Source organism: Danio rerio, chromosome 1 (genome assembly GCF_052040795.2).
Source record: "Danio rerio strain M-AB ecotype USA chromosome 1, GRCz13ab, whole genome shotgun sequence".
In the NCBI taxonomy this organism is placed as follows: domain Eukaryota; kingdom Metazoa; phylum Chordata; class Actinopteri; order Cypriniformes; family Danionidae; genus Danio; species Danio rerio.
The window spans coordinates 32,674,402-32,693,360 of record NC_141021.1 but is presented as its reverse complement, the minus strand read 5'-3'; the positions used below and the strand labels follow the sequence as shown (position 1 = coordinate 32,693,360).

The 18,959-nt window shown below is 33.4% G+C and overlaps 1 protein-coding gene across 1 annotated transcript in view; it reads right to left on the bottom strand.

Moving 5' to 3' along the window:
* The window catches only part of pcca (propionyl-CoA carboxylase subunit alpha), a 93,480-nt gene that overhangs the window by 57,094 nt on the left and 17,427 nt on the right, over positions 1–18,959 (bottom strand). The window contains 2 exon segments of the mRNA NM_001002746.2: positions 36–72; positions 4,678–4,809. Coding sequence (NP_001002746.1) covers positions 36–72; positions 4,678–4,809 — 169 coding nt within the window.

Here is an 18,959-nt window from a genome sequence, read left to right as displayed (position 1 = left end):
TGCAAACAAAGATTGAACATTTCAATGTCTCATACCAATCTCTCCTGCTATTTTCACAGCCTCTTCTGCATCCTGCAAAAATAAAAAATAAACATGACTTTATTTAATAAACACATAGCAGTCTGTGAAATGTTAAATGTGGCATGCAGCAAGTGAGACAATTCAGTTCCTGAGGTTGTCCAGAAGGGGGAGCAAGAGAGAATGATAGTTATTACTAGTTAAACAGTGTGGTCTAAAGTTAAAGATCTGACTTGACCTGACAAAAGTGTCTGATGAAGAAGTCATGTTTATGATAATTAACCTAGCTGCTTTAACTCGTGAAGCCTATGGCTATGGGCACTGTGAAACAAAACTTTATTGTCTAATAAAGCCAATATACATTTATGTTTTAGAGTTGTGTAAACTCTAGTTATTTATTTCTTTATTATTTTTTTATTATTATTTTTTTTTGCTAATAATGTGGACAAATAGATTGAGTTTTTTAAGTAATGAAGAGAAAAGGCCATAAAATTAAAGAATTATAAAGAAAAAAAAGATTTATTTTTTTCTAAAACATAAACATAATGCTTCAAATATTATGAATTATTCCCATACTTCCAGCATACATAAACAAATACAGGATTTTTTATATGACAAAACAAAACAAGAAACACACAAAAAAACACACACAACAAAAAACAAAACAAAATAAAACTAAACTAAAAAACAAAAAACAAAACACAAAACACCAAACTAAACACAAAACAAAAAAAAAAAACAAAACAAAACAAACAAAACAAAACAAAACAGCAGCTTTTTGCTGATCTTTCTATGATCTTTCATACTCGAGACTAACAGTCTGCCTCCGTTACAAAGGTTTAACATTACTTAAAATAGAAAAGAAAAAAAACATTCTAAAGTGGTATGAAATGAGATTCACATCATGTGACGTAACAATTTAAACATTCAGAAAAGAAAGTGAGAAACAGACCAATTCACATAAAAAAAGAATAGATCAGTAACTGAGGTGACCTGAATAAAGACAAATTCAAATGTTCTACTGTTAAATCACTCGTAGCAAAACAGTACTGTTAAGAAACACACAGATCGGCTGCTTCTGCTTTAAATTTAATGAAACAGCTTCTAATAGACTCAATTACAATACTTAAACAATCTTCTTTACATTATATCAATTAATTCTGAAAACTTGCTTCATGACTAACTTTGTAAATGTCACACATTTTCAACAATTATTCTTATAATAAATAATTGCTTATTAAATAAATGTAAAAATTGAAAATACTTGAGTTAATACTTGAGTTAAAGTGCTAAACTTGAGTGAAACGAGTCAACTAATTGGGCAAAGACATTACTGTGCTGAGACAATAAAATTGTAAATATTTTCCAGTAGGGCTGGGCAATTATTCAAAAAGTAACATTCAGAACCTATAATTGATCTAATTTTTTAAGTCAAATTTTACAACTACTTTCCCTACCGCATGTGGACTCACGTGACCAGGCTCTGTTAAGGCTTATACTTCTGCGTCGAATGCACGTGTATGGTCCAGTGCAGCCTTCTCATGGTTACACACCTGTGCATCTCTCAAAAATGTAATTACACATCACACCTTTGTACTAGACTGACCATGATTGGAAGCTGCGCCAGTGATGCCTTGAGATGGCAGATTTTCCATTACAATAAAATTGTTATTTACATTAAAATGTTTGTTTACAGAAGATGTAGGAAATATCCTGTTTGAAATATTATTTACAGGATTTACAAGAGTTATTTTATTTAGAAGAGATACTGCTTATTTTCTACCTTTAATGAGAAAAACATTGAAAACAATAAATTGTTACCAAAAGTGCAAGTTTATTTTCGTTTTAGGCAACGTGTGTTTTAAATTCAGTTGTTCAACGTTGATGTTTAATAAATAATCATAGATAGTAGATAGTGTGTGTTTCCTTCAATTATTTGAAAATCAAGGATTGCAAACTTAATTCAAAATCTCTGATTTGTAATATGTGAGCATATTTACTGTATTATCAGTGAACTATGAGAGCAAAAAAATAAGAATAAAATAATTGTTTATTAATCGTAATCGAGTTAAAACGTTCAGTTAATCGAGATTTTGATTATAGGACAAATCGCTCTATCAAAACTGCCGCTGTTATGGTTTCAGAGTGTGAGCTGTTATTATATGTAGCTGCAACACATTTAGTGACAAGTAGGTCATATTTAATTGCTTAAAACAATTGTTGCAATTACACAACTGCGAAGGTCTCAAACAGCGACAAAATAACTGTTTACAAACCATTACCGAAATAGTGAAGCAACTACTAAAATGTCCTTTCTCACTAGATGTCAAAATACATTAACAGCAGAGATCTACACTAGCATTAAATGGAGTGAAGCCGAGGTGACAAATCCAGCAGAAGGGACTAAAGGAGAGATTTTGCGTGTGTGTGTGAGAGTCAGACTGTGATCACTGTGCTGATGTTATCAGGGTCGTTGAGGAGGTGTTCACAGATGGTAATGCCCATACAATCGGAGTGTCATGCGGCACATCTTTGCTTTATAGAGCCCTATCAGCGCAGGAAGTGTCAAAACAGCCACTACAGCGACCATTAAAGGCTATTTAAACAGCATGCAGGAGGAGGGGTGACGGGGGAGGGGCAGAGGATTACAGACAGCAGGAGGACTTGCAAAAAAAGTTCTAAATAGATAATATTTAGCTCTGTTGAGGGTAAAGAGTTAGTTCACTCACACTCAAGTGATTTGAAACCTTTACGAACGTCTTTTTTTGCTGAACACAAATCAAGATATTTTGAAAAATGTTGGGAGATATCATTGACATCCATAGCAGGTATTAAAAAATACCATGAAAGTCAATGACTGCTTTGTGTTTAACGTAAGAAAACAACACAAACAGGTTTGGAACAAGTGTAGGATAAGTAAATGATCACAAAAGTTTTGGGGTGAACTATGCTTTTAAGTGTTTTATATGCTATTCTATTGGCAAAATAATTTGTTCTAATAAAATGTTTATGGCCAGAATATTTTTCAACAAGAATGTATTTATTTGATTATACAGATCACTTGGCATGTTTTCAGCATTATTTGATTAAAACCAAGTTTAAGATAACACTATTATTTGAAAAAAAATGTAGCAACACTCTTTTCTCATCACTTTTGAACACGTTAATGCATTCCTAATAAATACATAAGTTAATAATACATAAAAATCATTAATTAAAATCAGCATCAAACATTTAAATGTTAGTGTATATATGACAGCTGAATGAAACAAAATGCTACAAAAAATTGGGGGTGGGGTTCAAACTGAGGCCTGGGAACCCCTAGGGGCAATGGATTGTGCTATGGGTACGGGGGTAATGTTTGAGGATAAAAAAAAATAAATAAATAAATAAAAATAATTAATACATTATTTCATTATTAATAACAGTAAAAACAAATTCAAATGAAGACATAAAATAATCAAATAAACTGTTCATATTAGTATAAAGTAAAAATCAAATAAAACTGGATTAAAAACATCTTATAATTTTAATAAAATTTCAATCAGATTCAAATAAATGCTCAAAAACTAAATTCATTCAAAATTTGATTCAAATGAACAATTGGGCTGTCCCCTAATATGCAGCCAAAAACATTTCAATTAAATTTTGTTGGCTGGTTTGACATAAAAGTTCACAATATTAATTTTTCAGGTATTTTATTTATTCAATTGTAAATAATTTAAAGACTGTTGTTTTAATATTTTGGAGCTACTAACTGAAAGTGAGTTAAACTTTAATCTTTCTTTCTAAGGTTTGTTTTACAGGTTTTACAGGTTTTTACAGCCAGATTATGTTTTATTTTGCGAAAATATTTCATTTTGTTTAATTTTTATTCATATTCCAACATTTATTTGAATGTGTAACAGAAGGTAAATGTTTTACAAATAATAATTAGCTTTTCTCTGTGAGGCCACAAAAAGATTGAAAAGCATTTGTTATGTGATAAACATCACAGTCTAAACTTTCCAAAAAACAATCATCACTTCCCAGAGTACAGTTTCAGCTTGTGCGATTCATAACAATAATCAAAATACACAGTTGATAACAAAAAGTGGAGTAAACAGCACTGACTAGATTATTTCTGCCGCTAGTGGACGCTTTGGGTCTGTTTTGACTAATCGCAGCTCACATGAATGCAGTTGTGCTCGTTCCATACACAGTGACAGCAGGAGGAAATCTCCTCCAACTGCATCCCACTGTCATGAAGCCTGCTCATTCTATAAGCCAAAACTCATTTGCACATTTTAAACAAAGAAACACAGATGTGTTGTCTATTTTTTTGGTTGAATGAGCAGTTGCAAAAAGTTTCATTTTAAGATAAAAAAAATGTAGCCACTTTAAGCTATATTTTTTCGATAGTCTACAGAACAAACCATCATTATACAATAACTTGCCTTAAATACTTACAAAGTATTCAGCTAATATTAATTTTCAATTCAATTAACCATGTCTCTGTACTGAGCTGAACATCTTTACACATCTACAGTATATAATAACTTTTTTTTAAAATGGTGAAAATACATTTAGATACTTGTGTAAAGTTCTTGGGAAAAGACGGAGGACAAACATAAACAAGAAATAAACAAATAAGCAAAACATCCTAAATGTTGATCTGACCTTGACCACCCCATCAAAGCCAGGGATGGTGTTGACTTTAGCAGCTTTGGCGATGAGTTTGCTCTCGATCTTATCCCCCATTGCCTGGATGGCATGAGTGTCAGGACCAATGAAGGTCACCCCCTCAGCCGCCTGCAGAGAAAGAATTTTTAATAAAGCACATTTTGTATCATCTATGCTATTTATTCAGAGCAGATCTTACTTACGATCACGACAAAATCTATTAAAACAACCATCAAAAAATGTCACATCACGCTGCATGACTCAGAGCTGATCAGAACGCACATTATAACACACATACACAGATTTTGTTTTCCCCTGTAGTAAAGATCCTTACTACACCTGAACATTGGTCTAGCTTGAATATTATTTAATAGATTCATAGTAAAAGTCAAAAGTTTTGAAGAAGTTTGTGGTCGGTCAGTAATATTTCTTTAACGTTGGAACTATTATAATTCTACTAGAATGGCCATAGTGATCATTCTGACCATCCATTTCAAATTAATATTTTTAAATAGTATTTACATTCAAAGATGATATCAAGATTTTAGAATTAAGGGTTGAATGTCTGTTGTGATGGGCATGACGGTGGCATAATGGGTCGCACAATCGCCTCACAGCAAGAATGTCGCTGATTCATGCCCCGGATGGGTCAGTTGGCATTTCTGTGTAAGGTTTCCTCCGGGTGCTCCGGTTTCCCCCACAGTCCAAAGACATGCACCATAGGTGAATTGGGTAAGCTAAATTGCCCATAGTGTAGGAGTATGAATGAGAGTGTGTGGGTGTTTCCCAATGATGGGTTGCAGCTGGAAGGGCAAAAGTTGGCAGTTCATTCCGCTTTAGCTACCCCAGATTAAAAAGGGACTAAGCCGAAAAGAAACTGAATGAATAAACGTCTGTTGTAATATTTTACAGAATCATTACCTGAAATATATTGTTATTTTGTAATATAGCCTATAATTGTGTTATTAAAATGCCTGCAAAGGAGCTTATGTCATTTTCTCTGGCAAGCAGGAAAGTTTTTTTCACCACAGTGAAAATGTTTTGAACGATGTCTGTCAAGTAAAGTTTTTTTTGTTATAAGAAAGTTATGTGAAAGAGATGGGAGTACCATTTCCCTGCTTTACAAAGGTTTAGAACAGGCGAAAAGTCCATCTATAGAGAACATTAAATCTGCTTGGGAAGAACTTGCAGTAGAAATTCCAAGTGAAATTTGGGAACAAAGTCTTGAACAGGTTCACAGATGTTACATTAATGCAAAACACTGTCTCATTCAGTTTAAAGTGCTTTATAAGCTTCATTATTTCAAGTGTAAATTGAATAAAATATTTCCCGAAGTGTCCCCAGTGTGTGCCAAATGTCGGTTTTTAGATTCCAACCCGTCTCATTCCTAAGTTATTATGTGTCCCAAATTAAAAGTTTCTGGAACAAAATATTTCAAGTTTTTTCAGTTCCATCAGACATTCTGATTGAACCAGATCCTTTATTAATTATATTTGGAGTTTCCGAAGAATTTTTGAGACTTACACGGGTACAACAACAGTTTGTTTCATACGGGTTGATCCCTGCAATTAAAAAAAACATCCTTTTGTTTTGGAAGAAAAACGAAGAAGAACTCTTTAAATTATGGCTGACAGAGTAACCTGTACATTACATCTGGAAAAAATCAGATATACCCTAATAGACAAAGTTTTGTTATTTGAAAAAGTTTGGTACCCTTTTATTTCTTTTTTACAAACTTGTGATTGCTGTTGTTGTTGTTGTTGTTTTTATTATTATTTTATTTTATTTTTTATTTACACATGTCTAATTGTTAGAATGGAAGTTTTATGTTTATGTTTAAAAAAGTGTATTTTCAAGTCAATATCTGCGAAAATGTCTAATAAAAAATATTGAAACTAACAAAGTTCTGTTTTTTTAAGCAGAATATTTTTGTTAGCAGAAAGTTAGGACAAGTGAAGTAAAGTTATGTTTTCACTATCAGAAAGTTGTGTCTTTGATAGTAGAAACTCATGTGTTTGCTAGCATAAACTTGCTAGAAAACAGACACATATTCAGGCACAGAATAAAGTAGTGGATGCTAAAATGTATTCGGTCAATTTGCCAATGAGATCTATGCACAGTTAGAGTTTTAAAGCCAACAATGAACTTCCGCAGAAAGCTTAATGTGGCTATTTTCAATTACACAAGGTTGTTTTTTACAGCATTGATGTTGTAATGTAATTACAATACATTAAGTTAAATAGACATCAACATTCATTTAGTTGTTCAAGCATAAAATGTGATGAAAAACTGTTGTAACCACTAGCACCATCAGTAAGAAGTAGCGCAGAAATTCTATTGAAAACACTAAAGTAAAATATACTGTCATATTTTGAAGACATGGCGGAGAAAAAAGGAATTCAGGGTAGATGCAGGAATCCTAAAGGTAATTTCAATACCTTTTTGAGACTTTTTAAAGACCTTCTCATAATATTTTAAGACCTCTTTGCTACTTTAAGTTCTAATCAGTATCAAACCTTTAACTTAATAAACAGTTGCTAATAAACACTTGTAGTTAAATAAATGAATGGAGCACAACCATGCAACAGAGCTCAGATAAGCTTGAAAGAAACAAACCTTGAAGGAATAAATTACACGGTTGTTTTTAGCGACAGGCTTTAGCAACTGTTTAAACTCGTCTTTCTCCAACCAGGAGTACGCAAACTTACATTATCCTATTTTGCCGTCTGTTTTACTCTATAGCAGAGCTATTCAATTAGTTTGTCATGGGGGCCAGATCATCAAAACCATCTTAAATGAGGGGCTGGAGAGAAATGACTTGTAATATGAGTGATCACACAAGAACATATAAGAGCCCATATGTTGTATTTTTGCTCTTTAAGACACCCACGTTGTATTTTTCTACATTGAAATGTTAATATATTGAATTTTGAAACTACATAACATCACTGCATTGTGCAATTTGGCTTTTTTTACAAAAATATTGAAATGCTGTATTTCAAAGCACAACAAAAGCAGTGCATTGGTTAAGTAGGCTGCTTCTACATTCAGACACATTCATATTTGATGTTTTGAACTGCATAACAAATAGGGATGAAACATTTATAGATTTTAGTTGTACGATTATAATCTGAAGAATGATCATGGTTTCATGGTTATCACGTCTAATGTAAATTTAAGCTTTATATTAGCCAAGTTTTAAAAATGAACTGTTGTTATTTTCTGCGATCATATATGCATAACCATTTTAATAATTTGTAATAATTCGTCTAACATATCTTTTGTTAACATTGCACTGAAAGCCACGCACAACTCTCACCACGACAGCGTACTTGTTTTCAGTGCATCTGAAAGATGCGAGCATATCGCTCCACTTGTGCACGCATATTGGCATATATTCAAATATTGGGAATAATGAAGTTTTACGCAGAAATAACGGGATATGTGAACGGCTCGCTGCTTAATCCAGTGTGCGTGCGTATAAGCCTTAATGTCGCTATTAGCTCGGAACTTTAAACTAGCCCACAGGTGGCATAACTTTGTTTAGTTGTAGCAATTTCATGCTTTGCAACAGAAACACAGTGTTGAGAAGCCTTTAAAGGGCCATGAAACCCCCTCGTTTCAGCAGGGTGTTTTCACACCTCTTCTTTGGAAAAAGTCAGAAAAGTGGGCGTGTCCAGCTCTGTTTAGGGGGGAGTGTCGGAGGAACTAAAGTGGGAGGGTGTGGGAGTGTCGATTTGGGCACGCGCGAGTTTCAGAGTCAAAATACACACACACACACACATACATACAGGATAATGTGATGGTGTTTAACCTACATGGACATCTGTAGTCGAATTATTAGCCAAATTATTAAATGGTGGACTTTAACTGCAGTTTGGCTCTTTCATTCAGGGAATTCATTCATGCCCCTCGCGACACACGAGATATTTGATTCGAGGAGCTGCTCTAAGCGTGTATTTTTCATGCAATGTTTTATACCGCACGGCGAATGAGAGAAAAAAACCCTCCGCATTTCCCAGAAACTTAGATGCAGACGACAGGTAGTGTCAGAAAGCCGCGCGTGTTATTCCGGTCACTAAATGCGGTAAAAACCCTACACGAGGTTAAAGTTTGGTTGTGGTGCTAACGTGTTTACACTCTGTGCAATAGTTTGTTAGATACGAACAAACTGAATAAACAAAGAGCACTGGTCGCTCACTTACCAAATCTGTAGAGACAGGACAATCACCAGCAACAAGAGCCGCGTCTTTATGAAGAGAATACTACAAACGATTCCAGATCCCAGCGTTTGCAGATGAGAACAGCTCTCAGGTAAACAATAATCCTCCTTAGACACGTAAGTTATTGTTGTCACGCGTCGCGTACACTGTAATCCACACGTGAGTCTGAGCTCTCACAGAGAGAAAATGAAAACGAAACTTAACTGCAGCAAACTATAAAAGCAACACTTCACGCTTGTTTTGCCAACACAACGTGGCGTCTCTGTCCTGAAAACACGGTGATAGTAATGAATATTAATGAAGTTGCACAATAGAGTGCGCTGATTGGTTTGACCCAAGCCTTACTCATGCATTAATGCAACACACTGTAAGACGTAATAAGACTCACTCTGGCACAGACGCCCAGTCTGCACGCTGGAATACACACTATTATGTCATGACCGTGACGCAGCTTCAAAAATTCGTTTCAAACAGGAAGTACGAATTTGCTTAAAATAACGCAAAAACAACCAATTTACACTTTTTAGTGAAATATAGGTGTCCTAATAGTGTTTTTAGCAGTGTGGGACACATATACGACTGTCAACAGCTCAAAAAATGTGTTTTGGTGTTTCGTGACCCTTTAAGCTGAAGGCTCTAAATGTTTTCGGCTTCTCGCACCACTGACTCGCTCTCTGCACAGCCTTCAATTGCATCTCATGATGTATTTGCCTTGCAGGCCAGTAATAGAATAGCCTTGCTCTATGGTTTTGTTACATGTGGAGAACGTCACATCACCTTCTCACGTTTGTCGCAAATTACATAACATCCAGGACAGAGTCGCTTGCCTGAACGCAACCGGCCCAAACCAATCGTGAAAGATAAATGTATTAATACTTTTTTTGGGACAAACATTTCGGACAATGCTTGAACAAAATTTAAGACCTCGTAAAAACGGGATTAAGACTTTAATACTTTTTACGGGCCTTAATTTTCTCATACTTGATTTATCAACTTTTAATACTTTTAAATACCCCACGGACACCCAGGAAATTAATGGAGTGCATCTTGTCCGATCTGAGACTTCAAAACGTACATCTAACATGCAGTGAAGATTGCGGATTTTTAAAGAAATCAGATCTTAAACAAGACAATTTTGTAGTGGAAATACAGTTCACTGGCAACCCTTGCATGGCTAAAAATTAAAAGTCTGTGAGCATATAGCCCATTATGGTCATTCAAGATAGAAATGCTCAAAACTCACGTGTTGTGTAGTTTTTATAACAATGTTACAATCAAATATGCACACATTTAGGAAACATCAGGGTACTATAGTTGTACGAATTTGATTTTAACATAATTATTAAATTTGTCAGCATCCCTCCCTCTGTAGCTTAAGTGTTAAAAGAAATTGACACTTATTTAGACTGGACGTTATAAGAATCAAAACTGACTGAAGACATTTATAATGTCAAAAGTGTTTTATTAAATAAATAAAGACAGACATCAATAATTCTGTTCATTTGTCAATTTTCTTTAACAAATAATACTAAAAAAAGATTAATGTAATCATAAAAATATTAAACAGTGATTTTTAACATTCTTACGTGTGTGTGTGTGTGTGTGTGTGTGTGTGTGTGTGTGTGTGTGTGTGTGTGTGTGTGTGTGTGTGTGTGTGTGTGTGTGTGTGTGTGTGGCGTTCACTCATGCCGTAATTATTACTTTCAATTGATCTTTTTTTGTCTTTTTTCCTTTTCAGTTTTCTATTGGTTGATTTGGTGACATCAAGCTTTTAAAATGGACAGAAGCGGACTTCTCGCTCTCGCTCATTCCTCCACATCACCACAGTTTCTGACGGCTTAATTTTTATGCTCTCCTTTATTCTTTCCTACTGACATTTGTTTGGAGTGGGGAGTCCTTACCTGCTTTGGGTTTTAGTTTGGTACTCATGGGGAATGACAATAATAACTGTAATTTCTTTCATCAGAATTTCTAAATAGTTTATGAAGGAATTGTGAAAATCCAGCCTTTCCATCATAACTTAAGTTTTTAAATAAAATACTGCATTCAATTAGAATGATATTTATTAAATTGAGTTATATTTCACAAAATGACTGTACTTTTGATAGTGAATGTATTATGAGATTGAAATTTTGAAAAACATCTAATATCAAATAAGATTTTTAACGATTTATTATTAAATAAGTGCAATAAAATTAGCATATGTCCAAATATTAATGTAGTGGCTTCAAAACAAACTCTGTGAATATCTTTGAATGGCCCAGCCAGAGCCCAGACCTAAATCCTATTGAACATCTCTAGAGAGATCTGAAATTGGCTGTACATTGTCGCTTCCCATCCAAACTAATAGAACTTAAGAGGTACTGCAAAGAGGAATGGGCAAAAAATCACAAAGACGGGTGTTCCAAGCTTGTGGCATCATATTCAAAAAGAACCATATTTACTTTTATTTAAAAAAAACTGTGGCTTTGTAGGACTGGTCATGTATAACATCACAAATAATTAGAAAGAAGTAAAGCTACCATAAATTTATGGCTAGAATGACCAAATCCCTTCACACAAACAAAATAACTCCGGGGTGTGAACTTTTGTGAAGGAAAGAAAGGTTGCTTCAGGTAATGCCTGCAGAAACATACATGTAAATAACGAAGCGAGAAAAAAAAAAGAACGGGAAAAAGGAGATCTGTCCTTTTCTTTGTTAGTCTCGAGAATCGGGAGACTATTGCTTCCTGGCTAATATACTACAGATAGTATGCCCGAGGCACGCAGAACCCATGGAGCTCTGTAATTAAAAGAGGGATTTGACCCCATGACTCTTTTAGCTCCAACTGGACCCATGGAGTCATGAGATAAAGGATAAATCTAAATGAGCCTCAAAAAAGTGATCTGTTAGTTCTTGACAAGTGCTTGGGAAAAAAAACAAATCAAGGTGTCAACAAATTCTAATAATCAATTTATTTCTCATATCTATTAATTGATAGCGCATTACAAATCGTTAAATCATTGAAATAGAGACATTACAAAGCAGTGTTTAAATTCATGCAAAAAATAATTAAAAAATTTAATTAGGGCTGTACAATATAGGAAAATCTAAAAAGTGTGTGTGTGATATATATTGCGATAAAATCAGGGTATCTTCCGTCAAACAAAAAAATAAAAAACTAACAAAACGGCCGTTTTTTTTGTTTTTTTCTTTTGCTTGAAAATTTAAAAAAAAAAAAAAAAAAAAAGATTGAAATAGGCTCTTGTTTTTTTTTTTTTTTTTTTTTTTTCAAGCAAAAGACAAAAAAAAAACGTCCGTTTTGTTAGTTTTTTATTTTTTTGTTTGACGGAGAATACCCTGATTATATCGCAATATATATCAATAACACTTTTTAGATTTTCCTATATTGTCCAGCCCTAATAAAAAAATTTTATTATTTTTTTTGCATGAATTGAAACACTCCTTTGTAATGTCTCTATTTCAATGATGAAATTTTGGCTCTGTCTTCTTTTTTTGGTTTAGGGTAGGAAAATGGATAAACAACTTTAAGATTCATTATACACATGTAGACTTAACTAGGTTAATAAGGTTAACTAGGCAGGTTAGGGTATTGTATTGTATAACGATGGTTTGTTCTGTAGACTACCGGAAAAAAATATAGCTTAAAGGGGCTAATAATTTTGTCCCTAAAGTGGTTTTTAAAATATATAAAACTGCTTTATTTAAGCCGAAATAAAACAAATAAGACTTTCTCTAGAAGAAAAAAAATATCATCAGACAAACTGTGCACATTTCCGTGCTCTGTTAAACATCATTTGCGAAATATTTAAAAAAAAAAATTTTTTTTTTCCCAAATGATGTTTTGGATACCCACCCTTTGTTATAGCCCCAGGTCCCACTGTGTTATTATTCTGGTTCTGTAAACAACTATTTAAAAAAAATAAACAATAAAAATACACAAAGTAAACAAAAGTTATTATTAATATTATTAATATTATTATTATTTAATATATATATTATTATTATTTAATAAATATATATTTATATATATATATATATATATATATATATATATATATATATATATATATATATATATATATTCATTAAATAATAATAATTGAAAGGCTGGATGCTGATTCACAGAGAACTATTGTTTTTAAGGGTGGTGTCAAAAGCTCTGAGATTTGGTTGACCAATCAGAGGAAAAAAGATGTTTCAGCACCACTTACATGTGTAAAATGAATTTTAAAGTTGTTTATCCCTTTTCCTGTCCTAAACCAAAAAACGAAAATCAACCCAAAATATCGATAAAAAAACAAGTAAAGCTGTTTTCTTATTTTTAATTTTTTTGTTTGAAAACGGATATGTAATTAACAGAAGATCCCTTATTTTAATACGAATACGATTTCAGCAGATGACTTAATATCTCTTTTTGGAAAAATTTATAATGTTCAGTTTATAATCTCCTTAAAATATAATAACTCTAAAAATCTATAAATTTCCACGACACTTTTTCGTTGTGCTCTGTGCTATTTGGAGTGCATTTCTGTATTTTATGTTGTGAGTATTTTCATGCATAACAATCTCTAAATATAGTCAAGAAAAAGATACAATTAAAAGACAAGTGTTTTATCATGTCCTCAGTCTAACAGTAATTACGTACAGTAACTGAATAATAAAAAAATAGAAAAATTCAATACAATTAATCGTAGTTAAGGTCACAAGTGGTACAATTTTTCTTATGCCTGAATGTTTTTAAAATCATTATGCAATCAAAAACACATCCAAATGATAAGTTATAATACAAACTCAACATTGCATATATCTTGCGATGTGAGTATTGCGAATTATCACATTGCAATATTGGTGTTGAAATGATATATTGACTGAACCATAATGTTGGGTTACACACAATTGCTCTATGTTGTCACATCACAAATAGATTAAGTTAACTTAAGCCCCAGTCAGATGACACAATTTTTACTGTGAGTTATGAAATTAAATTTGTCAGATTATGTTTTTTTTTTTTTATTGCTTATTTTAATCTCAAAAAACACTGATGCTTGCAGACAACTAATAAATGCAGTATATAATGCAACTATTAAATATTAAAATCTAAATGTATATTTTCCTGCCAGGGTTTCTTATTAAACACTCTCTTGCCTAAACTTGCCGCAAGTGAGACGGAGAAAATGAAAGCACATAAGCAGCTGCATTGAAAAATTAGATGCTCAAGACATAGGGCTCTATTTTGACAGTCCATGCGCAAAGTGCAAAACGCAGGGCGCAAACACTTTCAGGGCGTGTCAGAATGCATTTTTTACTCAACCAAACGGTTGAGTTTTTTTTCTTAATGAGTTATAGGTGTGTTCTGAGGATAAACCAATCAGAGTCTCATCTCCGATTCCCTTTAAGAGCCTTGCGTTGCGCCATAAGCGTATTTGCTATTTACATGACTTAAAGTAAGTGTAAGTGGAAAAACTGAGCATTTCACTAGCAAGAAAACAGTTAAACAGAGCATCTACGCGCGAGAATGAGAGATAAATGATCTACTTTCACTTTCGCTCTCATGGATAGGGAAACCTTTACACACAGACATCAATTAGCTTATAAAAAATAAATCTCCTTTGTTAAGCGCAAATATTTGTTTTTTAAAACTATTTCTAAATTCAGTTCTAATTTCCAGCAAACAAATAAATGAACATTAATAACGAAGTGTTTAAAAACCTGAGTTATATCCTAAAACACAAGCTGTGCCCCATATGTTCTAAAACCTGCAGGTGGGCAGATCTAAGCTTGTTTTTAATAAAACAAATATAAATATGGATATAATAAATAATACTGCTAATAATAATAAAATTATACAAAAGCAAATGGTTTTGAATAAACTAAAAAAGCCTCCCGAGATGAAGAAGGAATAAAAGCAGTGATTTTTCATATTTATGTAGGCAAGAAAATAATATGTTTTGTAATATTTTAATCATTTATATTTATATCCTCTATATATATTCTTATTATATCCTATATATATCCTTAATATTTTTTTTTCATATGTAATAATATTTGCGTATTGCTCTACATCTTGTGTGTATTAAGCACTTTGTAAGCGAGGCGCAACTCTGCGCTGGACTTTAAACCGGCTTTGTTTTGGTCTATTGAAAAATCTATTTTAGTTTAGGATACAAAATAGCAACGCACCAGCAGTGCGCCTCAGAACGCCTTCCTTTTTAGACCAGAACGCCTATGGGCGCACAAATGATCGCTAATGCATTTGCTATTTAAACAGCGTGGTGCAATGTCTCAACACGACTCTTGCGCCAAGCTGAAACTAGCAAACAACTATTGCATCGCACCTTGCGCCACATTGCGCTGGGTGTATGATAGGGCCCAAAATCTTTAAAATAATGACATATTTAAAAATAGAGCAAATATATAACTCAGGTAAATATATAACTGTGCTGTTGTGATACAACAATCACAGTGAAGCATTCATTAAATCCTTATTTTTCACAGAAAAAAAAATAATAATAATTACTGCACAGTTGAGTAGTGGATGGGTACAAAAATATAATTTGTATATTATTATCAGAATAATTATCTTTTTAATCTAATATTGTTTTCTTAATTTTTTTTTTATTATTTTTAAAATATATTTTGTTGGTCAGTTATCTATAAACAAGAATAACAAAAAACCTTTGAGGTGAAGCAGTATTAAACAGTTTTCATAGTAATGACAAATTTGAATAAGCAGGAAATGCTTTTACAATGTATTCGTAGCACTAAACATTTTCCCAGATTACCTCGGAGGAATGAACTCTGTTGGAAGGATGAGAGAACTACTTGTGAGAATGAAGATATCTGCATATTTGTGCCAGTCTGTCAAATAAAATTGCTTAAAACACCTTAATATTTTAGAAAAGGTAGTTAAAGTTTGCATAACCAATGATTGATCTTATCCACCCAAAATCCACCCGTGAGCCTCCCATAAGTAAATATGCAGCCTATTTTCTGATTACCTGAGCAGCCATTAACGGCAGCACTCACTGATATTACAGAGAAATCATGTGGTCCTATAACAATGTCACCCATGTGACAGGACTCGTTGTGAAGAACGAGAAAAAAAGTTTTAACATGCTAGACTTTCTGCGATGGTGTTGTAAGGTGTCGCAGATATGGTATCGTTGTTGTGAAGTGAACTATGCCACATTACATGAGAAGAAACGATTGAATCTTGTGTCACGACACATATTTGTTGTTTATGAATCCCCATGACATCCTATGTTAAGGAAATCATGCCAAAATTGTGACAAATTCATGTGATCTTTAATCATTTTTGATGAATTGAAAAATAAAATAAGTTGCCCCAAAAAAGCCTAAAGAAATTTGTTTTTCAACTAATTTAAAATAAGTAGTTTGAACAAGCAGTGAAAGTCTTTCTTTTTAAATTGATATCACAGCAACAGGTGACGAAACAAAAATCTAAATAAAAAATGACAAAGGAAACAAACACAAGTAATGCAATCAGATATCGAGACAAATAAAACCCAAAACAAAATAGATGACACAAAACAAAACAAATTACAAAAGCAAAATCAAAAAGAACAAAAAAGTTGATAAAAAAACAAACATACAAAACAAAAAATGTAAATAACATAAATAAACAAATTAACAAACAAATAAATAAATAATTTTTAAAAAGCCTAGCGTTTTCCTGAAAACAAGACAAGGAATGTCGTTCAATAGGACAACATGTGATTGCTAATTCTATGCATTGTCAAATTACAGTGACCCTCGTCATGCTACAGAGCTTCCTCTCAAACTCTTCTCTGTGTCTCCGTCCAACTCCGGAAAATTAAATCCAATAATACAGCTGTGCCCATTCAGATGTCACTCAATCTCTCTCCTCCTTCTGTCACTTTTTTAACTCTTCCCTCATGTGTATTTGTGCATGTGATACATTCAAAGGCCTAAACAACAAACAGTAAGCCACTACAACAACAGTAAAAAGAGTGTCTCAGGAAATGTCGACAACTTGTGTACAACTGTGCATGTGGGCAAAAAAACACACGGATAATGAAAACATCTTGTTCAACACAACATCCAAAGATTGAAAAGGCACGAAAACACACACATGCACACTCCACTCAAACTCAATCTCCTCTCCGCTATTGAAAAGCGCTTCCCTTTTAACATGCTAAAGAGGCTGGAGAGGTAATCCTACAGTAGCAGAGCTGAACCCGCGCATGCCCAGGGGCTCTGGCCAATCGTTTGCGCTGCGTAAAACTGTACTAACTGTCGGGCAGAGGGGGCAGCTATTCAGGATGGGGGGCTCATTCACCTCTTATTCATGTGGGGGGTATCGCTATTCAACTGCTAATGTAATGACATCTTCATTTCCACACACACACACACGGCAGCGCATGGCCCACTCATTTATGTGTGTGCGTGCATGAGTATAGGGGAATGTAAAAGAATGACTGGGGGATGGAAATGTAGATAGATTATTTAGTGCATGAGGCATGGTGAAAAAATGTCTTGAAAACATGATTAAAACTTGGAATAGCTTAAAAAGAACACAGGGCAGACACCTGGTTTAAATGAAATGCTTACTCTTTTATCACTTTCTGTAAACGTGTGAATCACTGTTTTTTTTTTTACCATTTTCCATAGGTGGTGTATTCCTATCAATGGTGTAAAGTAACTAATAACAAATACTCAAATTACTGTAATTGAGTAGTTTTTCTCAGAAATGTAATAAGTAGTTTTAAAAATGTGTACTTTTACTTAGCCTTGAGTACATTTTAGTGCTGTATCTGTCCTTTTACTCCACTATTTTCTATACCTGCAGTCACTACTTTATTTTATTCTTTTCTATGGGGATTGGTTAAGTGGAGAAATTAGTCCCATGATTCCTGTCCAATCAAATCACACATAGAAAGTAACAACCTCAAGGCAAGGGCACTTTTTACATGCAGCAAAGTGTTTGGAAGCAATAAAAATCGTCCAAGAAAATGTTTTAACATGCACTAACTCAGAGACTGTTTAGACACCAATGAGAAGATGATGTTTACTGTATGATTACTTAAGTCCCGGTCAGATCACGCAATTTTAATTGTCGCTTATGAAAGTCACTATGTCAGATTATGCAATTTGTCTTGATAAAATCTTGACTTGTCATGGGTAACAAATGCGCCAGACTCAAAGTTCCTTCACGATCAGTCATCCCGTGACATCTACGACGAGCTTTATTTCCCAAAGCAGTCACAAGTGTTGCTATAACAATATTTCTTATCTCAATTTCATTTTTTTAAATCTTATTTCAATCTCAGTATACACTGATGCTGATCAAACTTATGATTCCTTTTTAATATTAAGATATTTTCTTTGAAATCCAATCTTTGAACTTGCCGCAAATAGGACAGAATTAATCCATTATTTTCCAGGGAGCGGAACAAATCATTACCCCACAGTTGAGTAGAGGACAGTCACAAACAAAAATATAATTTTTATATATTTCTAGGAAAAAATATCTTTTTAAAACGAATTTCATTTGCTATAGTTTGTGTCTTAATTCTAATGTATTTTAATGGTAAATTAACTAGATAAAAAAAAGAATAACAAATAAGCTTTGAGGTAAAGTGCTTCAAAACCAGCCCGCTATATGCTTTAGTGCCAAAACTACAATTGTTGTGAGATTGTGTTGGTTTGTTATTTAAAATAATAATCTAGCCTAAATAATATTTAAGTTAAATATTCACAGTTTCCGAGATGCCTATATCAAACTGTTTTCACTGTTAATGACACATTTGAATAAGCAAGAAATGCTTTTGTAATGTATTCGCAGCACTGAACATGTTCCCAGATTCCCTCGGAAAAACAAACTCTGTTGGAAGGATGTGAAAACTCAGAAACTGGTTGTGAGAATATAGATGTCTGCATATCTCTGCCAATCTGTCAAATAAAATTGCTTAAAACACCTTAATATTTAAGAAATGATTGATCTTATCCACCTGTGAGACACCCATGTTTACATGCAGTCTATTTTTTGATTACCTGACCGGCTCATTAAC